Consider the following 17,189-nt stretch of genomic DNA (forward strand, 5'->3'; position numbering starts at 1 on the left):
ACAATTGCATGCATGTTGGTTTGGAATGTTCAAAGCCCCGCCCGGGGGGTGTATATTACTTCCTACTGTCAGATAAGATCTAGTCACTTCACTCAACGCCGTCACGTCCATTGTCGAACGTCCAGACACGGACGGACAGATAGGGCCGCTACGGATTGAAGCATAACCACCACCGGCGCGGGCGCTCACGAAATGCATCGTAAAATGCATCCCCGCATCAAGAAAGGAACGGAACGGATGAAACTGTTTCAGCTCACTTTCAAACCATCTATGGGCGAATGCGTCACAAACGGCCAACGGAGTCCAGATTGCGCAACAAACCGTGCCACGTGAGGGTCTCGTTTCCAGCTGGTGAAGCAAACGTACAAATCTCCAACACCCGGTTGTCTCATTTCATAACTCCTCTGCCCGGTCGGCGAAGTTATGATTTATTGATAAGCGATTGATGAAACAAAAGCGCAATCGGTACAAAAAGTCGCTAGTCGAACTCGAACGGTGCTCACTAAAACTGACGATAAATAAAGTCAGATTGCTGCCCGCCGCCTCAAGAAATGTCATGATGAAATCAACCGAAAGGAATGTCCATTGAGTCCGTGCGGTCTAATGGATCGGTGGTGCTTTTAATATTAGCTGCGGCAGGCACAGTTGGAATGAATGGCCGGAAGGGTGTTGGATCATTAACAGCGAAGGGAACTTACCGCCCATGGTTCCACATGCCGGGCTGGGTGGCGCACTCTTGGGAATCCGAAAACAAACCGGAACCGGAGATGAAGCCCCCATTACGCTCGAAGGTGGTGGCCGAATGTGTCCCTGGGAACAAAAAACGCATTTAATCATCACACTGTAAGATTGATGCGACACATTCTGTGCTCTGTAGGTGTGCTAGCCAACCTTGCCAAACGGGGTGATGAGACGCTACATAACGTTAGAAGAGTTTCGAATTTTGTATTTAAATGTAATGCTCAACAACGTCTAATCTCTGCTTTCAGCTTCACCGGGATTTCTGCATGTTATGGAACTGCGCAAAATGAGTACGGCCAAGCAGCAGCAGCTACAGCAGCGCGAAGATCGTCGATACTCGATGCCACACGGAATGCACGGCACACTACCACCCGGGGCAACGGATGATCTGCACGCATGGTCCATTTATCGGTAAGAAATGTTTGGGAAGATGCCACAGCTACCGAATGAGGCGTGGAAAAGGAATGAAATCAATTCTGTGCCAAATTCTAGGCCAATAATTAACCATAAGCCGTAATTAATCGAATCATACGGGCGTACGAACCTGTTGCGTCGAAGTGGCCTACACAAAATCTGTTTCACTAGTGCAAACATATTGGGTAATTATAGACGAAGTAGAACAACTGCACAATAGATCGGTAAACAACTGAACTCTTTTGAAGGCAGTGTTGATAATGAAACAAATTACTAACAAGGACAACATTTCTACCATCTGGACAGCAAGATATTAAGTATGTTTAAATGAAAAATATCTATTTGCTGAGTTGAATTCTAGCGAAGCAAGAAAATATTGCCTTACCCCAGGCGTATCGATCGTTAATCGTGCGGGAAAACTGATCATGATACCAACTCCCACCACACCGATCACCGATCGGATCGAAACAAATTGCGCAAATCGGGGCACGAATTCGCTTCTCCAGCGCCTGATGGCGCTACGGTTTTTCCCCCATCTCAGCCAGGGCCACGGAAAATGTGGCAGCGTTAGGTGTGGTACGCACCGCAAAGCAGTCAAACCTAATCGATTCGTGAGCGGTTCAAGCTGACCTGATTGCGGTCGAGCTCGCGAGCCCGAATTGTTCTTCGTCGCGTCGGTCAGCCAACCAAGATGCACGACCAAAGCACCAATGTGGCCGGTGGCGTTCGATTTGGGGAAAAGCAAGGGCGGAGATTGTCCTACGATTGGAAATGATCGTTTCCACTGCACTGTTATGATTTGGCTTTTCAGACCGTGGACCTTTCGCAACGTAACGCACCATGGACCGATTGGCGAATGGGTTGCTGCAGTTCTATTACCTTTAAGGGGACACCGGCACCGTAACGGGCCATAGACTGTCACCCGCTTAAAGTGGGATCGATTGCGCTAGTCTCACGGTACTTATGGGTTGTTTAGTAGGTTTTTTTGTTCCACCCAAAGACAGGCGACATAACCTTGAAATGCTACGCCTTTAGCGCTCAACGTCTCAACACGTAACGTCAACGCTTGAAGCTTAATTTGACCCGTGAAAGCAAAAGTTGCGTCGCGAATCGGGGAGGGCCGTCCCAGAAGCTGTATCTCCTGCAGGCGCTTGGCCCACAGCCACGGTGACCTTCGGTAGGCGCACACCAACGCCTAAACAAATCTATGCCACAAAGCCCACGGACCAGACCGGGGCTACCTCAGCACCGAAGGGAAGTTGAGCAATTCGAGGGCTGTGCCGTTGGAATGTAAAATTATAATTGCCCGCCACAATGCCTTGCTGTTGTTCATTATTTACCTCACGTCTGCAAAGGTTTACCCACAGGGATGCATATGACTCGCATGCGAATTCTGCGCGTGGAAGAATGCGTGAATTTCACGTAGTAATTCTCGGGTAAATTCTTCTTGCAGCCAAAACCTCAACTCGGACTTTGCAGATTCGGCACTCGGCTCGTCGGACAAATCACCGAAACCGTACAATTCTCAGTACCACCAACGAGACACAGCCATTCTCAACCATCCGCGCTACGGTCCCAAACAGAACCCGATCAACTCCAACATGTACACCTACCTCAAGTTCGGCCTGCCGCGTGTATTCCCCCCGAACGGTGGCCAACCGATGGCAAATGGGCGGCCGGGTCGTGCCTCCTCCAAGGCAAACGGTCGTGGCCGTGTGAACCGTGGATACCGGGACAGTACCGGACCGGGTCCGGGCTCTTCCGGCTACGACAGTAGCGACAACGAAACAAACCGTGGTCGTGTGCCAGCTAATCTAAGGTACGTGGTGCATTCCGACTTACAATCGCCCGCTACATGCTAACTGATTGGGGATTTCTTTTCTTACATTGTAGAAAATATCGCAGCGAGTCCGATTTCCGAGCCATCGGTGCCACAAACACTTCGCGCCCGAGTTCCCGTGCCCAAGGCATACCACTAGCCGCCCTGAAACAAGCCAACAGTCGAGCCAGCATAGCCGGAACGCACGTGTACAACCCGTACGCGACAAACCTGCGGCATCACAACCTGCGCTCGCAGAGTGAAGCTGATCTGTTGGCCGAATGGGACTACGACGATTCGCCGACGTACGGCGAAACCCGGCTCTACCCAGAGGATGCCCTCTACGCCACACAGAGCCGCCGACACTCGCTGGCAGGGCTAGTATATCCCAACATACAGGTGCACTGTCTGGACGTGTTGCCCGGGCTGCGCGGTGTGTCGCTCCAGGCGAAGGCAGGCGATCTGTTTGCCATCATGGCGACGGCACAGCGCGAAGGAACGGCGCTGGTAGAAGCGCTGGCAGGCGTGCGGCAACGTATGGGCGGTGAGATCCTGGTGAACGGTCAGCAGGTGAACAAGCGCATCCTGCGCCAGCTGTGCGGGTACGTACCTGCGCTAGATGCCGCACCGCTAGATCCACGCATGAGCGTCCAGAGCACACTCTCGTTTGCGGCCGCACTGCGCGGTCCATACGATCGGGCGGATCTGAAGGAACGCATCGACATTCTGGTGGAGGATCTCGGCTTAACGGCGGTCCGCTCCGCCAACGTGTCCCGCTTGACGCACTCGGAAAAGCAAAGACTGAACGTTGCCTGCCAGCTGTTGACGCAGGCATCCATCCTGCTGCTCGATCAGACCACCATCAACATGGACATCTTCGACACGTTCTTCCTCGTGGAGTATCTGCGCCAGTGGTGCAGTGCCGGCCGAATCGTTATCATGACACTGCAACCACCGACGTTCGAGATCTTGTCGATGTGTTCCGGCGTGCTGCTGCTATCCGGCGGGCGTACCGTTTACTCGGGCAGCAGAGCCGATTTGCCACGACATATGGGGCAGCTCGGTTATCCGTGCCCACCGTTCAAGAATCCCGCCGACTACTATCTCGACCTGGTCACGCTGGACGATCTGTCCGCGGCAGCACTGTTGGAGTCATCGGCGCGCATTGAGTCACTGGCCAACTCGTGGGATCACGTAAATGCTGAACCACCGCTTGCGGCACCCGTGGCCAATCTACCAGAACCAACCCGCAGTGCCGGATTCTTCAGTCAAATTAACGCACTTGCCAAGAGGTATGATTGCTCCTGGAACCAGGCAGCTCGAAATGCAACTAACCTCAATGATCCATTTGCAGGTATATGACGTACAAACAGCCGGGATCGTTACTCACTTGGATCAGTCGGTTGATACTGGCCGCGGTGCTCTCACTCTTTATCGGTTGCATTTTCTGGGATGTGCCGGCTTCCGACCCACAGCTGAATCTGAACGATCGCCTTGGGTAGGTGATCTTCCGGAGATATTGCTGATCAAACATTGAACGGTGTCTAACCTTCCTGCTATTCCTTGCAGCTATCACCATTGCATGATGATGGTGGCCCTGTGGCCATTGCTACTTCTTCAGATACGGGACGTACAGGAGGATCGTCGACATGCAGAGAAAGACCTTAAACTAGACCTGTACGGCCGCTTCCTGTACATCATCATTCAGAGCATACTGAGCGTAATGCCTAGCCTCTGCATATGGTTGGCGTATTTGCTTCCCGCACACAGCATGGCCGGACTATACTCGTACACAACCAACAACGACACTGGCATCTATCTGTATATGGGTAAGAGAGCGTTTGCGTTTGCTCCCAGTTGTTACGTGCCGTATTGCAACACGATACTCGATCTGTTCCCCAGGTTACATGCTGCTCTACCTAATGGCCATACAAACGATAGTGCTCTTCATTTCCCACCTGATCCCGTGCGGTGTAACGGCATCGATAGTCACCACGCTCGTCCTGTTGCTGATGGCAGCTGTCGGAGGTTTTGCCGTACATGTGGCAAACATACCCGACTACCTGCAGTGGATGGAGTTAGTGACACCACAGAAATGGCTTACACCACTGTTGACCGAAAACGAGTACAGCGCGGAAACTTTGATGAGCATCACCAGCCAGCAGCAGTGCCGAAACAAACAGGTATGTGTGAGGTGATGTGAGGTGCTGCCCGGATCTTTTATACTAACTGATCCGTTTGTTGGGACATTTTAGGTTCAATACACCGAAATCATCGTGCAGCAACCGTGTCCACCACCGAACGGTACCTTCGTACTTGCCGACCATCAACTGCTGCCCCGAGATCACGTGCTGGATGCGAGTGACATGTACACCTCCACCGTTTTGGGTCTGCTGCTTACCTGTATCGTGTTCTTCGCTCTCACCATGTTCGTCTTCCTACTCAACTGCCAGTCGCTACTGCGAAAGAAGAACAAGGGCCGCTCCGGGAAGCACACGTAGGGGTTTAGCCTTCCACTGTGCAGGCCTCTACATAGGACATAGAATAAGCGGGCCCGAAGCGGCGTTCTGCAAGGTGTAAAGTGCTAGTTAATTTTATTTTTATGTCTTTTTCCTGTTTTTTCCGTATGCGAATCTTTAACGAATTCTTCTACTTCCCGGTTAGGTGGTACGTGTAGCTTCCGTCCTTCAAATGTATTATGATGTTTTCTATTTTTAGCAAATTAACAAAGGTAGTAGTTTTTATTGCCGGTTTTGTCGTACGACCGGTTCAAACATAGCTTAGTGGAGCGAAGCGTTAGCTAAGTAGAGATCGATTTTAAAGGTTCTAACATATTCCCTATGGTAGATAACATTCCGACGATAGAGGATAGTAGGATCGCAGGATAGACACAACATGTTTACAAGTGCGAACAATAACGTTAGTCAATAGATGATGTGTACGAACGTGCTGACATAAGCGTGGCATTTAGGGCGATCGCAGTGAGAAACCGAATTGATACACTCATCACGAACGGTGGAAATTTGATGATTTTTTTTTAAATAAAAGACAATGATGTAAGAGGGAATAAAAGTGAGGTACTTTTCACAATGTTCTCAAAGATAATAACTATCTCAACTTATCAAGTCCGAAAACTTTCTCAAGCTTTCTTCTCTTTTTAGCTTCCAGGTACTGTGGCACCTCGACTTACAGAGTGTCTTAAGATACGGGTGTTTCGAGCGACCAAATTAAATTCGGTCTTCACATATATCGCACAGTACAGCGCTACACATGACACATATCCTACGAGAGTTCTGGAATGACCTCTATAAGATCGTGATAAGCAATTGGAACATGGTGTTAAAACAAGATATTAACCTCTGCATGGAACAAGCTGTTGCCTAAGGTTGTAGTTGAAGGATGGGCTGATCCCTAATAGTCAGTGGCAAGGAAAATTCTATCTTTCTCCGATTCCTTTGAGAAAATGTATGGCTTTCGATTATGATGATGACGACAAAGATGTGAACTAGTCGAGGAACAGTCTCAGCAGCTGACTACAGACTACAGTGCTACACGATTTATATTCGCAGCAGTAGCAAATTAGTTTAAAGAGGAACCATATACCAGATATATAAAGGAGATCTTGAGAGCCCATAATCTGCAACTGGAACTCATATCTTGAGATATCTCCGTATACTTAACAAGTAAAATGTTGGACTAACGATGTGCTCAATAAGCTATAGATGAGTAGATTATATAATGACAATTGAATCGGACGTCCTAACCTGGAAAATGAGTTTCGTTGCAATCACATGAACGTCTAATAGATTGCAATAAGTTAGAAATGGATGTTGTCCGACAAAGACGAAGTACCTGCTTGCCGGAGGCTCTGATCGTGATAGATCCCGACTCAGAAGTAGAGTATCAGTTGATGGCGACGATCTCTAGGTGGTAGAGGAATTCTAATACGATCATAACTTCGGACAACAACCTAAGCAGCGAAATCCGAAGGCGCATTGTTCAGGGAAATCCTACCCACTATGGGCTCCACAAACTCCTTCGAAGACTCCAGACTTCCCGAAGACTCCAGCAACACACGAAATGCATGATATATCGCACGTCCAGTAGTTCTATACGGATACGAGTCTTGGAATATGCGGGCCGAGGACGACAATGCATTTGCTATTTTCAAGTCAGCGACCCGTAGAGGAGCACAGCGGTGGCTGGATCAGGTGGAGTCGAACATGTCGGAGATTGTTTGCAGCCGTGGATGGACAAATGCAGTCCTGAACCGAGTTTCCTTGAAGCGGATTGGCGAGCTGACCAAGTCTACACGACGTGTTCAGTAGTGATGGGAAATGATTCCAGAGTTGGGATCGGATCGTGTAAAGTTACACGATACCGGGATCGGATGGGATCGAATGATCCCTGATTTCTGGTGGAATGGTTGGAGGGGGAGGGAAGAGTGCTATTTCCATGCAACGATGATCCCGGATCGATAGGGATCACAATCCCCATACAAGGGATCATTTTATCCATATAATGATGATCCCGGATCGCTAGGGATCACAATCCCCATACAAGGGATCACTATTTCCATGCAACGATGATCCCGGATCGATAGGGATCACAATCCCCATACAAGGGATCATTATTTCAAAGCAATGGTGATCCCGGATCGTTAGGGATCAACAGCGCTATATAACAGTGGATTTTATCAGATTTTTCAAGCCTGGATCGGATCGGATCAACCGATCCACCTCCAACTTCCCATCCCAACCCCATCACTAGTGCTCAGTCCTTATCTGACCAAGAAGAAGAAGAAGAAGAAGAATAATAAGAAGAAGAAGAAGAAGTTAAAAATAGCACTGGGACCTATGCCGCAAACGATGTATTTGGTAGCTCCAGTTCACTTGTCTTGTGTTCACTGACTAGTGAATATGGTAGACCCATACTGAGATAATGTGATACCTTTGCTGTGTCACCAATAATGGGATAGCTGCTTCACAGATAACGACGCTCGACGGTCATCAATTCCGAAGACTTCTTCAGCAATCAACAACAGCGTAAGACAACTACTCGCGAATGTTAATGTTTAAAACATAGGCGTGCTCCACTTACTCAGGGAGTTCATTCAAGGATTTGTCCCTGGGTTGGTTGATTATAAATCCACACTTCTATCTATGCTTTGTTCGTACAATGATATTGCAGAATAGAGAACATACTCGATGTTTGGTTCGGCTTATCGACACACCTGACACTGGACACAATTATCAGCCACCGTTCAACAACCACGATTATGACTCCGATTGACGGTAGGCGCGATGAATTCTTCAACATTATCACTCGTCACACGAATGACATAAACAAACCAACGTGAGCAAAGATATGAATGAGTACCATCCCTTACAGAATGCACCGCTTAACATGCGTTCGCTTCAAAACAAAGCCGCTGCTACGATCTACCATTGAAAATGGTCGCTGTTATGCGCAAAACCTGTCGCAGCACTTACTAACCACCGGCTACCACCGGCTAGACGGGACAATCAAAAGCCCCAGCGCTTCATTCACTGCGCTCGGAAGGGGTCGATTTAAAGCGCTCGCTAAAGCAAACAACCATTTGCACACAATGTCGCTGGCCGCAGCCCAAGCCGGCCGGCATTAAAAACCAATTATCGTACTGCACGCGGTTGTACATGTGGGGTGCGCGACGACGGCAACGGGGTGGCTGCAGCATTGCACAAACACTCGTGCAGAAACCATAGGTAAGATCGTCGGAAAATCGCTCTATGTGTCAGCGGCCGGAAACGAGGGAATTAAAGTGAAAGAGGAGTAGCTTTGGGTGAATGGTGGCGGGTTTGGTCCGGTCCGCAGGGTCTGATGATGGATCGATGTGCAACCCCGTCCGATCGTCTGACAAATTTACCAGTGTGTGTGTGTGTCTGGATGTGTGGCGAACGGCGAGCAACCTCTATATAAAAGAGCATCTGGAAGGTGCTTTACATAACCGGTCCGTGGTGCACGGTGGACGCCGTCTCGTTGTCTTTTTCGATCAGTGCCCAAAGTTCAAAAAGGGGGAAAAAAAAACATCTTCCTTCTCTGCTAAGACGTACGCACACAGACGCACACCACATAGCGCAAGAACGGTTTGCGCAGGGTCCCGAACTGACCGTCTGTCTGTCTGTCTCGCCGTCTGGTCAACAGGGGGACCGACTACAGCGACCCGGCTCAGTCTTTGTTGTGCACTCGCACCGAGCGGAACGAACCGTCGGACGGGAAAGAAACCCGGAACATTGTGTGTTTGTGTGTGCGGCAAACGAAAGGCGCTCCCTCAGTCGGCAACGAGATGGTGCTGCGTGTGACCGTTATGTGCGGTGTGCTGGCGTTGGTGATGGCCCGCGGACAGGCAGCGAACCCGACCGGCGACGCATTCACGCGCAACGAAATAGTGCCCGATCTGATCGACGTCGCACCGGAGCAAACGATCAAGATCACGTACCCGGAGTCGGATGTGGAGGTGTCGCTCGGCAACCAGCTCACCCCGACGCAGGTACGATCGCAGCCGAAGCTGTGCTGGGGCGTGGAAACGAACGCCCTCTACACGCTGCTGATGGCCGACCCGGATGCACCATCGCGCAGCAACCCGGAGATGCGCAGCTGGAAACACTGGGTGGTGGGCAACATTCCCGGCATGGATGTGGCGGCCGGTGAGATACTGGCGGACTACGTCGGGTCCGGCCCACCCCAGGGTACCGGGCTGCATCGGTACGTGTTTCTCGTGTACAAGCAGCAGGACCGTGTAACGTTCAACGAAACGGTGCTCAGCAGCAGGTAGGTCTTTGTCCGCACCACCCGTGCGGCCAGCTCGTGCAAAGACGATCAGTACATACGCATCTCCTCCCCCCCTATCGCTCCAGGAACCCGAACCGTGGCAAATGGAATCCGGCAGAGTTTGCGAAGCGCTACGAGCTGGGCGATCCGGTTGCCGGCAACTTCTACCAGGCCCAGTACGATGACTACGTCCCGGAGCTGTACGCCACCTTTACGGACACGACCTGAACGAGGCAGGATCTTGTTCGGCGTTCGTAACTGTTGGAAAAAAACCTCCCCCTTTCCCCCTTGGTGTCTCCCATCCCGGGTCCCTCCGATTCCCTACCTCCACTATTCCCAGTGGTACTCCCACGAACACCCCCACACACACACGCACACTAGCCACATCTCCCCACACAACTTGTTTTGGTTCCATCCACTGCACAAAATCACCGTGTTACAATAAAACATATAAAAAAAAACACGAGAATCGTGAGAAAAAAAAATCCCAACAACCTCGCCCAGCGTTTCACTCTAGGGTGCCCTTTTGGGGGCGGTTTGGCAAATGCCGTACCTTTGCACCAAAAATCGTGTTTCAGGACCATCCCCTGCTGTACGCCGTTGCCGCACTCGGTGACGAGAAAGTGTGGGAAGTCCTTGGGCGTTCGGAAGTCGCTGTTTGGAGCCGCCTCGTTTGACAGCACGGCAGGGGTGGGGGAAGTTATTTGTTTATTGTTATTATTGTTTGGTCGCGGCAGGTCGTAATAAACGGTAGGAAGACCCACTTTCACGGGGGTGTTCGTTTCGTTTCGTTCCGTTTCCGGGCCAGCACGCTAAACCACCCGATGACACTGTGCGCTCATCGCAGCCACACCGGGCTCGGAAGGTGGCCAGAATTCGTGTGCCTTCCCCAGGCACTTTCCTGGTTAATTCTTTATTATAAGGGCGCAACCCTTGGCCGGGCGGACTAAAGCAGGAGTCCCATTAAAATTAGACAACAATTATTGCAGGTCATTTACCTCTCGCCCTCGGTTGTTACCCTTTGCGAGAGGCGCTGAGAACTTTATCGATGAAGTTGGCCGGCAAGTGTTCCAGCAGACAGGCAACTCGAATGACACCGTACGTACGGTAGCAGTCGGTACGGGTGTTTTGTTTAAGCAAAAGGAAAAGTTTAATTAATTGCATTTCTTGCCGTTGCATTCAGGGATGGGGTGTCAAAAATGAAAAACGCAACGCCTTCGTTCCATAGTTCGACTTCAGAGGGAGTAGCGCGTGTTGCACTGGTTTCCATTTCGACGTGTAGGCGCAACGATATTGAAGCAGTCAGCACACGTAACGACCTATAAACCTAGAACACAAATCCTCAATTCTGGCGCACCAGCCGCTAGAAGCTCGGGTAAAGGTCTCCCGCTCTCGCTCTCGAATGTCCGGAGCTCCCTCGCAAGAGATACTCGACCGTGGTGAGGTGCTGGGTAGTGGCCCAGAGTATACCCGCGTACATTCGCGAGGTGCCAACCGTGCCAGTCGCGTTTGTCGCGAAACCCCGGCAGGATGTCGGACTTTGTGCGCGATATGCGCAACCACAAGATCGTCCCGGACGTGGTGCCGGTTCCGCCCGAAAGTCTACTGCACGTGGTGTATCCCGGTGGGTTGCGGGTGAACCTCGGCAACGTGCTCACCCCCACCGAGGTGAAGCACGTCCCGGAGGTCAGCTGGCCGGAAGCGGAACCGGACGCCTACTACACGCTGATCATGACCGATCCGGACGCACCGAGCCGTACCGCGCCCAAGTTTCGCGAGTGGCACCACTGGCTGGTGGTGAACATACCCGGGCTAGATCTTACCAAGGGTGACACGCTGTCGGATTACATCGGTGCAGCGCCACCGCGCAAAACCGGCCTGCACCGGTACGTGTTTCTGCTGTACCGACAGAACGAACGCATCTACTACAAGGAGTCGCGGCTCTCGAACAGGTAAGGGGGCCGGGTACCGCGAGCGACCCCTTAAGGGACGTCCCATAACCGCATGTGTTCCGTGCAATTGCAGGAGCACCCAGGGCCGGGGCAAGTTCTCCACGCACAAGTTCTCGGAGAAGTACGAGCTGGGGTTACCGGTGGCGGGCAATTTCTTCCAGTCCCAGTTCGATGACTACGTGCCGAAGCTCTACCGTCAGCTGGGCCACTTTCAAAACGCATTCTGAAGAACAACGCAAAACAGCAAAAAACAAAAAACACGACTCGGCTGTCCCGTTTTGCTGCTGAAGGGGATGAACATTTCCTTATTCTTGTCCTGCTGGAAGATGGTGCAGATATAATGCAGCACACTAGGCACAGCCGTAGCTCGAAGAAAGTACGCGAAAGGTCGTTAAACTCATCAGCCTCGACAAGGAAGAAGGATCCTCGCCCAGATGCATGTCAGACCCCAGGACGGGAGGATGCGCAATGAATGCAGTGTTTGTGGTGCTGTCGGGGTTTGGACGAAGATGCTGCGCACACAACAGCATCTGGGAAGTTTGCAGTAAAAAAGGCGAAGCCTCCGAGGATGGAATGGCACCGGCAGCGACCGACGAATGTCAGTGGTCAGCATAGGGCAGGATACATAGGAGGATGAGATGAAAATAATAATGTGTGCTGCGTGAAACGACACGGACAGATCACGGGAACGATCGATTAAAGCGAACGCGATCTGGTGCTGTACGTTGCGTACATACTCACCTGTGTGTCTGTGCCCGATGGTCCGCGGGGACGCAAAAGGGTTGAGGGCTGCGTTCTGCATCCTCCGAATCCTTGACCGGGCATGGAAGCAAGGCGAAAAAGGATAAGGAAAACGTTCAGCCAGCAGGGAAACAGAACCAAACGGGAGCTGCAGCAACGATTTTATGTAGAGACAAAGCTCCTCGTATGGTAGTTAGAACGATTAGCATAATGGTAAGATAAAGTGAGATAGAACGACCGAACGGGAATCCTTTCGTATAGAAATCAAGGGAGAGAGAGAGCGAGCGAGTGAAAGAGAGATAGAAAACACCCAAAGTAGTGACTGTTGTTTGTACATTGAGGAATCAGGCAGTGGAAAAAGCGTGTGTTTCTTTTTCGTGATTGTTGTATGTTGCTCTCTTATTACTATTTGTGTGATGCGAACGTACGGGGAAAAGATAGACAGGCAGCAACGGTGCTTGTGTGTGGCCTGTGCTGTAGTCTAACAACAGTTTGGGGTGTTCAATAAAAAAATGCGACTTATTCGGAGTACATAGTCTGTGGTACGTTGAAGCGAACACGCACACTGTGTACATCATACCTCTTTCATCGGGAGTTTTTGTTGCGAAAATTTATGTACGGGAACACGCGAGAGGTGGGAACAGTGGCACAAGCAAAAGGTACAATGTTGCAGCAATGAAAGAAAGGATGCGTTACAAGATGAAAAGAAAGGGTATCATGAGGCAGAATAACTGTACGAGATGCAGAGCACATTAAATGTTGTTGAAAACAGACGTATTGCAAGTAGTTGAGGTAATAATTAATGTGTTTCAATCTGGGCGACTAGCACATGCTCATGGGTTGCCCTTACAGTTGATTGACCGTGAAGGAAAGGCCCAGGAACTCTCGGTTGAATTCATGACTTATTCGTTTATTTTCCACCTCGTAAAACTAAATGCTTTGATAATGGGAAATTTAGGTGACAAATATCAAATTACGCTAACACAACAGTCCAAATCCCTCCACGAACGTATCTGATCATTAATCGATCAAAAAATTATTGTCAATTGCAAAACAAATCATAGTAAAATGATCAAAACATTAGTACAACTTCATGAAGATTTGTCAAGCTATAACAAAACGTTGTAGGAAACTAAACAATTTCATAAACTCGCGAGCAGATGAGAAGGAGCTAAATGTACTAACACACGGGCGGGAAAGGGTTCATTCAATTATTACGTAGCGCAAAAATTGTTAAATTTCCGACCCCTTCCCCCTTATTGTAACAATGGAAGCGTCAGTACTCTATTAATTACCTAACATTCGATAGACCTTGTTCATTATCGGCACAACAACCTCAAGAGTTTTTGGTCTGCCATTTTGGCTTTTTGGTTCCATTTGGTCGACCACCCGCATTTTGTTAAATAAAATGAAATGTCCGGGGTTAAGGCGAATTGCAAGAAGGAACTGCCTTGCACCATTAGCTACATTTTCAACACAAGCGGTGATAAATAGATACTATTACTTTTAAATGGATTTAGAACCTTCTTCAATTGATATAGCAACGATAATGCTCTTCATAAACATGTTTTTATTTTTCAGCCAGCCTGTATGGTTCATTAATTTCATTTGCATGTACCAGGTTAAATATATCTAGACCAGGTTTAGGGTATAAAATATGGTTAAAGTGGCTTGGTAAGCATTGTGGAACATAAAACGATTAAAATCAATTACTTTAGCTGGTATGCCGACTTCAAACACCGACATACAAACACCGTTCAAGACAAAGAGCACGTTCTAGTTGTAGAAAATCGATTACTTTTCCACTCAGTGATATTGAGATATGAAAAGATCAATGATGCAAACTAAAGTGCTATGAGATAGCTAACCACTATACACCTGAATCCAATAATCAACATCTGAGAGGACATCGGTACACCGGCGGATTACGCGTAACGTAATAAATGGATGTTCCCTTACAAGCATACGCATTGCGATCGTATCAAGGCGTGCCACGAATTCACACAAACCACACCGTTTTTGTTTGTGTTTGATCGGGCCCTACACGCTCCTCAAAACCGGTACGTACTGCTGGAGAGCACAACTCACGGCATTAGGCCGAGTACACCAGCAACCACACCACTTGACTGTTGAGAGCAAGACACACACAAAAAAAAACACAGGCATAACTAAAAATCACGCTCAACAATCACTCTCGATCGGTGGTGTCTTATCTCGTCCAGCATTGGTGGAGTGGAGATTATTGCATACGTTCTGCTGGTCAGTCATCATAAAAAGAGAAACTGTGTGACAGTTCTGATAGCACATTGTTTGCAAGTGATAACAGCGGCCCCGTGCGGGAAGGCAAGAAGATGCTTCGAACAACGGTGACGCTAGTATCGATCGGGCTGTGTTTGCTGCTGGACGGTGTTTGGAGTGCAAGCGGTGACGTAACGTCGACAGTGCCTTCATCAACAACAACCACCAAAATGGCTGAGGTGCAACAGGTTTTCGCGCAACACGAAGTCATTCCCGATGTGATCGATGCGGCACCGAAAGAGTTTGCTAAGGTGAGTAAGTAGTGAGAGTGTGAGTACACGCGTGACTAGCTTTGCCCTGTTGTTCGGTACACTAGATCACCTACCCGAGCGGTGTCAGCGTTGACGGTGGTAACGAGCTGCGTCCGACACAGGTGAAGGATCAACCACGCGTCGAATGGACGGCCAAACCGGACACCTACTACACACTGTTCATGGTTGACCCGGACGCACCGAACCGCAAGGAGCCAAAGTTCCGCGAAATTGGCCACTGGTTGGTGGGCAACATTCCCGGCACTAAGGTGGAGGACGGTGACCATATGTACGCGTTCGTCGGTTCCGGCCCACCGAACGGTAGCGGTTTGCATCGGTACGTGTTCCTGGTGTACGAACAGCCGGCCGGGCGGATCGACTACTCCAAGGCACCGCGCGTCTCGAACCGCAGCCGCAACCATCGGCTAAACTACAAGCATCGCGAGTTTGTGCAGCAGTACGGGCTCGGTGAGCTGGTGGCGGGAAATTTCTACCAGGCCCAGTACGATGACTACGTACCGACGCTGCACGCTCAGCTATCGTCCGGAACCGAGTAGCGCCGATAAGCCAATCGGGTGGTTTTTATTTGAATGCTCAGCAAAAAAAAATGTTTCGATTCTGGTTCGTAACGCAAAAAAATGCAATCGAAACAAGAATGTTGGCAGCTATCAAGGTCCCGTGTGGGGCATGCGTAGTGTCATTATCACATCAAATATACTCTAATTAAGGAGCTTCGTGTACGCTCTAATGATCGTTTTTAGCTTGCCCTACCAGCCACAGCATTCAATGACCTGTGGAGAGTTAGATAATCGATGCAAAGGTAGACACGGGACGAGCACAACATCTGATCCACTCCAGTCTTTGGCGTTCTCCGTTCACTTTGCACGCGCTGTGGGGGAAATTCTACGCAGAAACACACACACACAGCTGGTACCCACAGAAGGTCCGAACCAGTTTTTCGCAACGGTTTGTATTCCTTCGATTTCTAGTGGGGATTTGTTTAAAAGGAAAATCTCATCACCGTCCCGGCGACAGTTGGTGCGCACTGTTTGCTTCCTCCACTGCGTTTCTTGCGATCGTTCAGGATGGACTCCTCAGTACGTGGTGTTTTTTGGCTGGTGATGTGTTTGCTTCTGCTAGAATCCCGCGCCTCAGACATACTGAACGATGCGCATGTGTATCGTGCGTTCGCGTCGTACGAGGTGGTCCCGGATGTGGTCGACGAAGCGCCCGACTGTTGGGCCCGTGTGTCGTTCAAAAGCGGCCGACAGGCGGAGGGTGGTAATCGGCTAACGCCAACCCAAATACGAAACCCGCCCGTTGTCACGTGGAACTCGAACGAGCGTGCCCTCTACACGCTGGTCCTGACCGATCCGGATGTGCCGTCGCGTGACGATCCACGCTACAGAGAGTTTATCCACTGGGCGGTCGGTAACATTCCCGGCAATGATATTGATCGTGGTGAAACGCTCGTCGAGTATCTCGGTGCCGTCACGACGCGTGGTACCGGATTGCATCGGTTCGTGCTGCTCGTGTTTGAGCATCTCCAGAAGCTGGACTTTTCCAACGAACCGCGGATCTCGGCACAGTGCGGTACGGTGCGGCGGTACTTCTCTACGCGGAACTTTACGCGCAAGTACGATCTTGGCAACCTGTACGCGGGAAACTTCTTCCAGACGCAGTACGATGATTACGTGAACACGTTGCAGGCCCAGCTGCGCGAATGTGAGACCGAGCGTGAGTTTGACTGGCTGGTGCAGTGAGTTTGATGGTAGAATGTTTGTTCTTTCTCTTTTGGTACCCCTAGGTTCGCTGAACGAGCTGAACGGAGCACGTAATGCAACCGTGTTTGGTAGCCCGTAGAATGGTCGAGGGAGGGAACCATGAGGCCTCAATGGTTGTAATATGCTTTTAAAGTGGCAAATAGTTGCGGAAAGATTGTACATTCCGAAAATACATACTTCACAAGTTGTAAAATGTGAAAGAAGTAGCTCGCTAGAAATGTATTATGTTTGTTGTAGAAATAATTGTTCGTGTAAAAAGAAAGTATTAAACGTGTATGCGTTTTGTGGTAAGAATAAAATTTAAATTTGAAGTTACAACAATGCCTTGAAAACGTGTGAGCAGTGTTTAATTGTGTAATACAATTTGCAAAGATTTTAT

The 17,189-nt window shown here is 49.8% G+C and overlaps 5 protein-coding genes across 5 annotated transcripts; all 5 read left to right on the forward strand.

Annotated features, from left to right (window-relative positions):
• Window positions 1-1,012: 1,012 nt before the first annotated feature.
• On the forward strand, window positions 1,013-5,475 carry LOC128717966 (ATP-binding cassette sub-family G member 8). The gene is made up of 7 exons (XM_053811643.1): window positions 1,013-1,152; window positions 2,609-2,974; window positions 3,049-4,266; window positions 4,329-4,472; window positions 4,544-4,803; window positions 4,877-5,157; window positions 5,230-5,475. The coding sequence occupies exons 1-7, from the start codon at window positions 1,013-1,015 to the stop codon at window positions 5,473-5,475; spliced, it is 2,655 nt and encodes an 884-aa protein (XP_053667618.1).
• Window positions 5,476-9,299: 3,824 nt separating this feature from the next.
• LOC128719478 (protein D3-like) lies at window positions 9,300-10,041 on the forward strand. The gene is made up of 2 exons (XM_053813102.1): window positions 9,300-9,784; window positions 9,871-10,041. Exons 1-2 carry the CDS (start codon window positions 9,300-9,302, stop codon window positions 10,010-10,012), a joined length of 627 nt encoding a protein of 208 aa, XP_053669077.1. The 3' UTR covers window positions 10,013-10,041.
• A 1,273-nt stretch (window positions 10,042-11,314) lies between these two features.
• On the forward strand, window positions 11,315-11,963 carry LOC128709886 (phosphatidylethanolamine-binding protein homolog F40A3.3-like). Its single transcript, XM_053804923.1, has 2 exons — window positions 11,315-11,736; window positions 11,810-11,963. The coding sequence occupies exons 1-2, from the start codon at window positions 11,315-11,317 to the stop codon at window positions 11,961-11,963; spliced, it is 576 nt and encodes a 191-aa protein (XP_053660898.1).
• Window positions 11,964-14,828: 2,865 nt separating this feature from the next.
• Window positions 14,829-15,583, forward strand: LOC128719608 (protein D3-like). Its single transcript, XM_053813234.1, has 2 exons — window positions 14,829-15,026; window positions 15,092-15,583. The coding sequence occupies exons 1-2, from the start codon at window positions 14,829-14,831 to the stop codon at window positions 15,581-15,583; spliced, it is 690 nt and encodes a 229-aa protein (XP_053669209.1).
• Window positions 15,584-16,111: 528 nt separating this feature from the next.
• LOC128717967 (protein D3-like) lies at window positions 16,112-16,889 on the forward strand. Its single transcript, XM_053811644.1, has 2 exons — window positions 16,112-16,751; window positions 16,834-16,889. Exons 1-2 carry the CDS (start codon window positions 16,112-16,114, stop codon window positions 16,887-16,889), a joined length of 696 nt encoding a protein of 231 aa, XP_053667619.1.
• Window positions 16,890-17,189: the final 300 nt, after the last annotated feature.

Source organism: Anopheles marshallii, chromosome 2, assembly GCF_943734725.1.
Source record: "Anopheles marshallii chromosome 2, idAnoMarsDA_429_01, whole genome shotgun sequence".
NCBI lineage: Eukaryota > Metazoa > Arthropoda > Insecta > Diptera > Culicidae > Anopheles > Anopheles marshallii.

Excerpts from the sequence above, each read along its gene's own strand:
- LOC128709886 (XM_053804923.1), top strand. The coding sequence starts at position 11,315 with ATGTCGGACTTTGTGCGCGATATGCGCAACCACAAGATCGTCCCGGAC. Across the intron at positions 11,737-11,809 it reads GAGTCGCGGCTCTCGAACAG|GAGCACCCAGGGCCGGGGCA; the intron begins GTAAGGGGGCCG and ends GTGCAATTGCAG.
- LOC128717967 (XM_053811644.1), top strand. The coding sequence starts at position 16,112 with ATGGACTCCTCAGTACGTGGTGTTTTTTGGCTGGTGATGTGTTTGCTT. Across the intron at positions 16,752-16,833 it reads GCAGGCCCAGCTGCGCGAAT|GTTCGCTGAACGAGCTGAAC; the intron begins GTGAGACCGAGC and ends TGGTACCCCTAG.
- LOC128719608 (XM_053813234.1), top strand. The coding sequence starts at position 14,829 with ATGCTTCGAACAACGGTGACGCTAGTATCGATCGGGCTGTGTTTGCTG. Across the intron at positions 15,027-15,091 it reads CACCGAAAGAGTTTGCTAAG|ATCACCTACCCGAGCGGTGT; the intron begins GTGAGTAAGTAG and ends TCGGTACACTAG.
- LOC128717966 (XM_053811643.1), top strand. The coding sequence starts at position 1,013 with ATGGAACTGCGCAAAATGAGTACGGCCAAGCAGCAGCAGCTACAGCAG. Across the intron at positions 2,975-3,048 it reads CGTGTGCCAGCTAATCTAAG|AAAATATCGCAGCGAGTCCG; the intron begins GTACGTGGTGCA and ends CTTACATTGTAG. Across the intron at positions 4,267-4,328 it reads ATTAACGCACTTGCCAAGAG|GTATATGACGTACAAACAGC; the intron begins GTATGATTGCTC and ends ATCCATTTGCAG.
- LOC128719478 (XM_053813102.1), top strand. The coding sequence starts at position 9,300 with ATGGTGCTGCGTGTGACCGTTATGTGCGGTGTGCTGGCGTTGGTGATG. Across the intron at positions 9,785-9,870 it reads GAAACGGTGCTCAGCAGCAG|GAACCCGAACCGTGGCAAAT; the intron begins GTAGGTCTTTGT and ends CTATCGCTCCAG.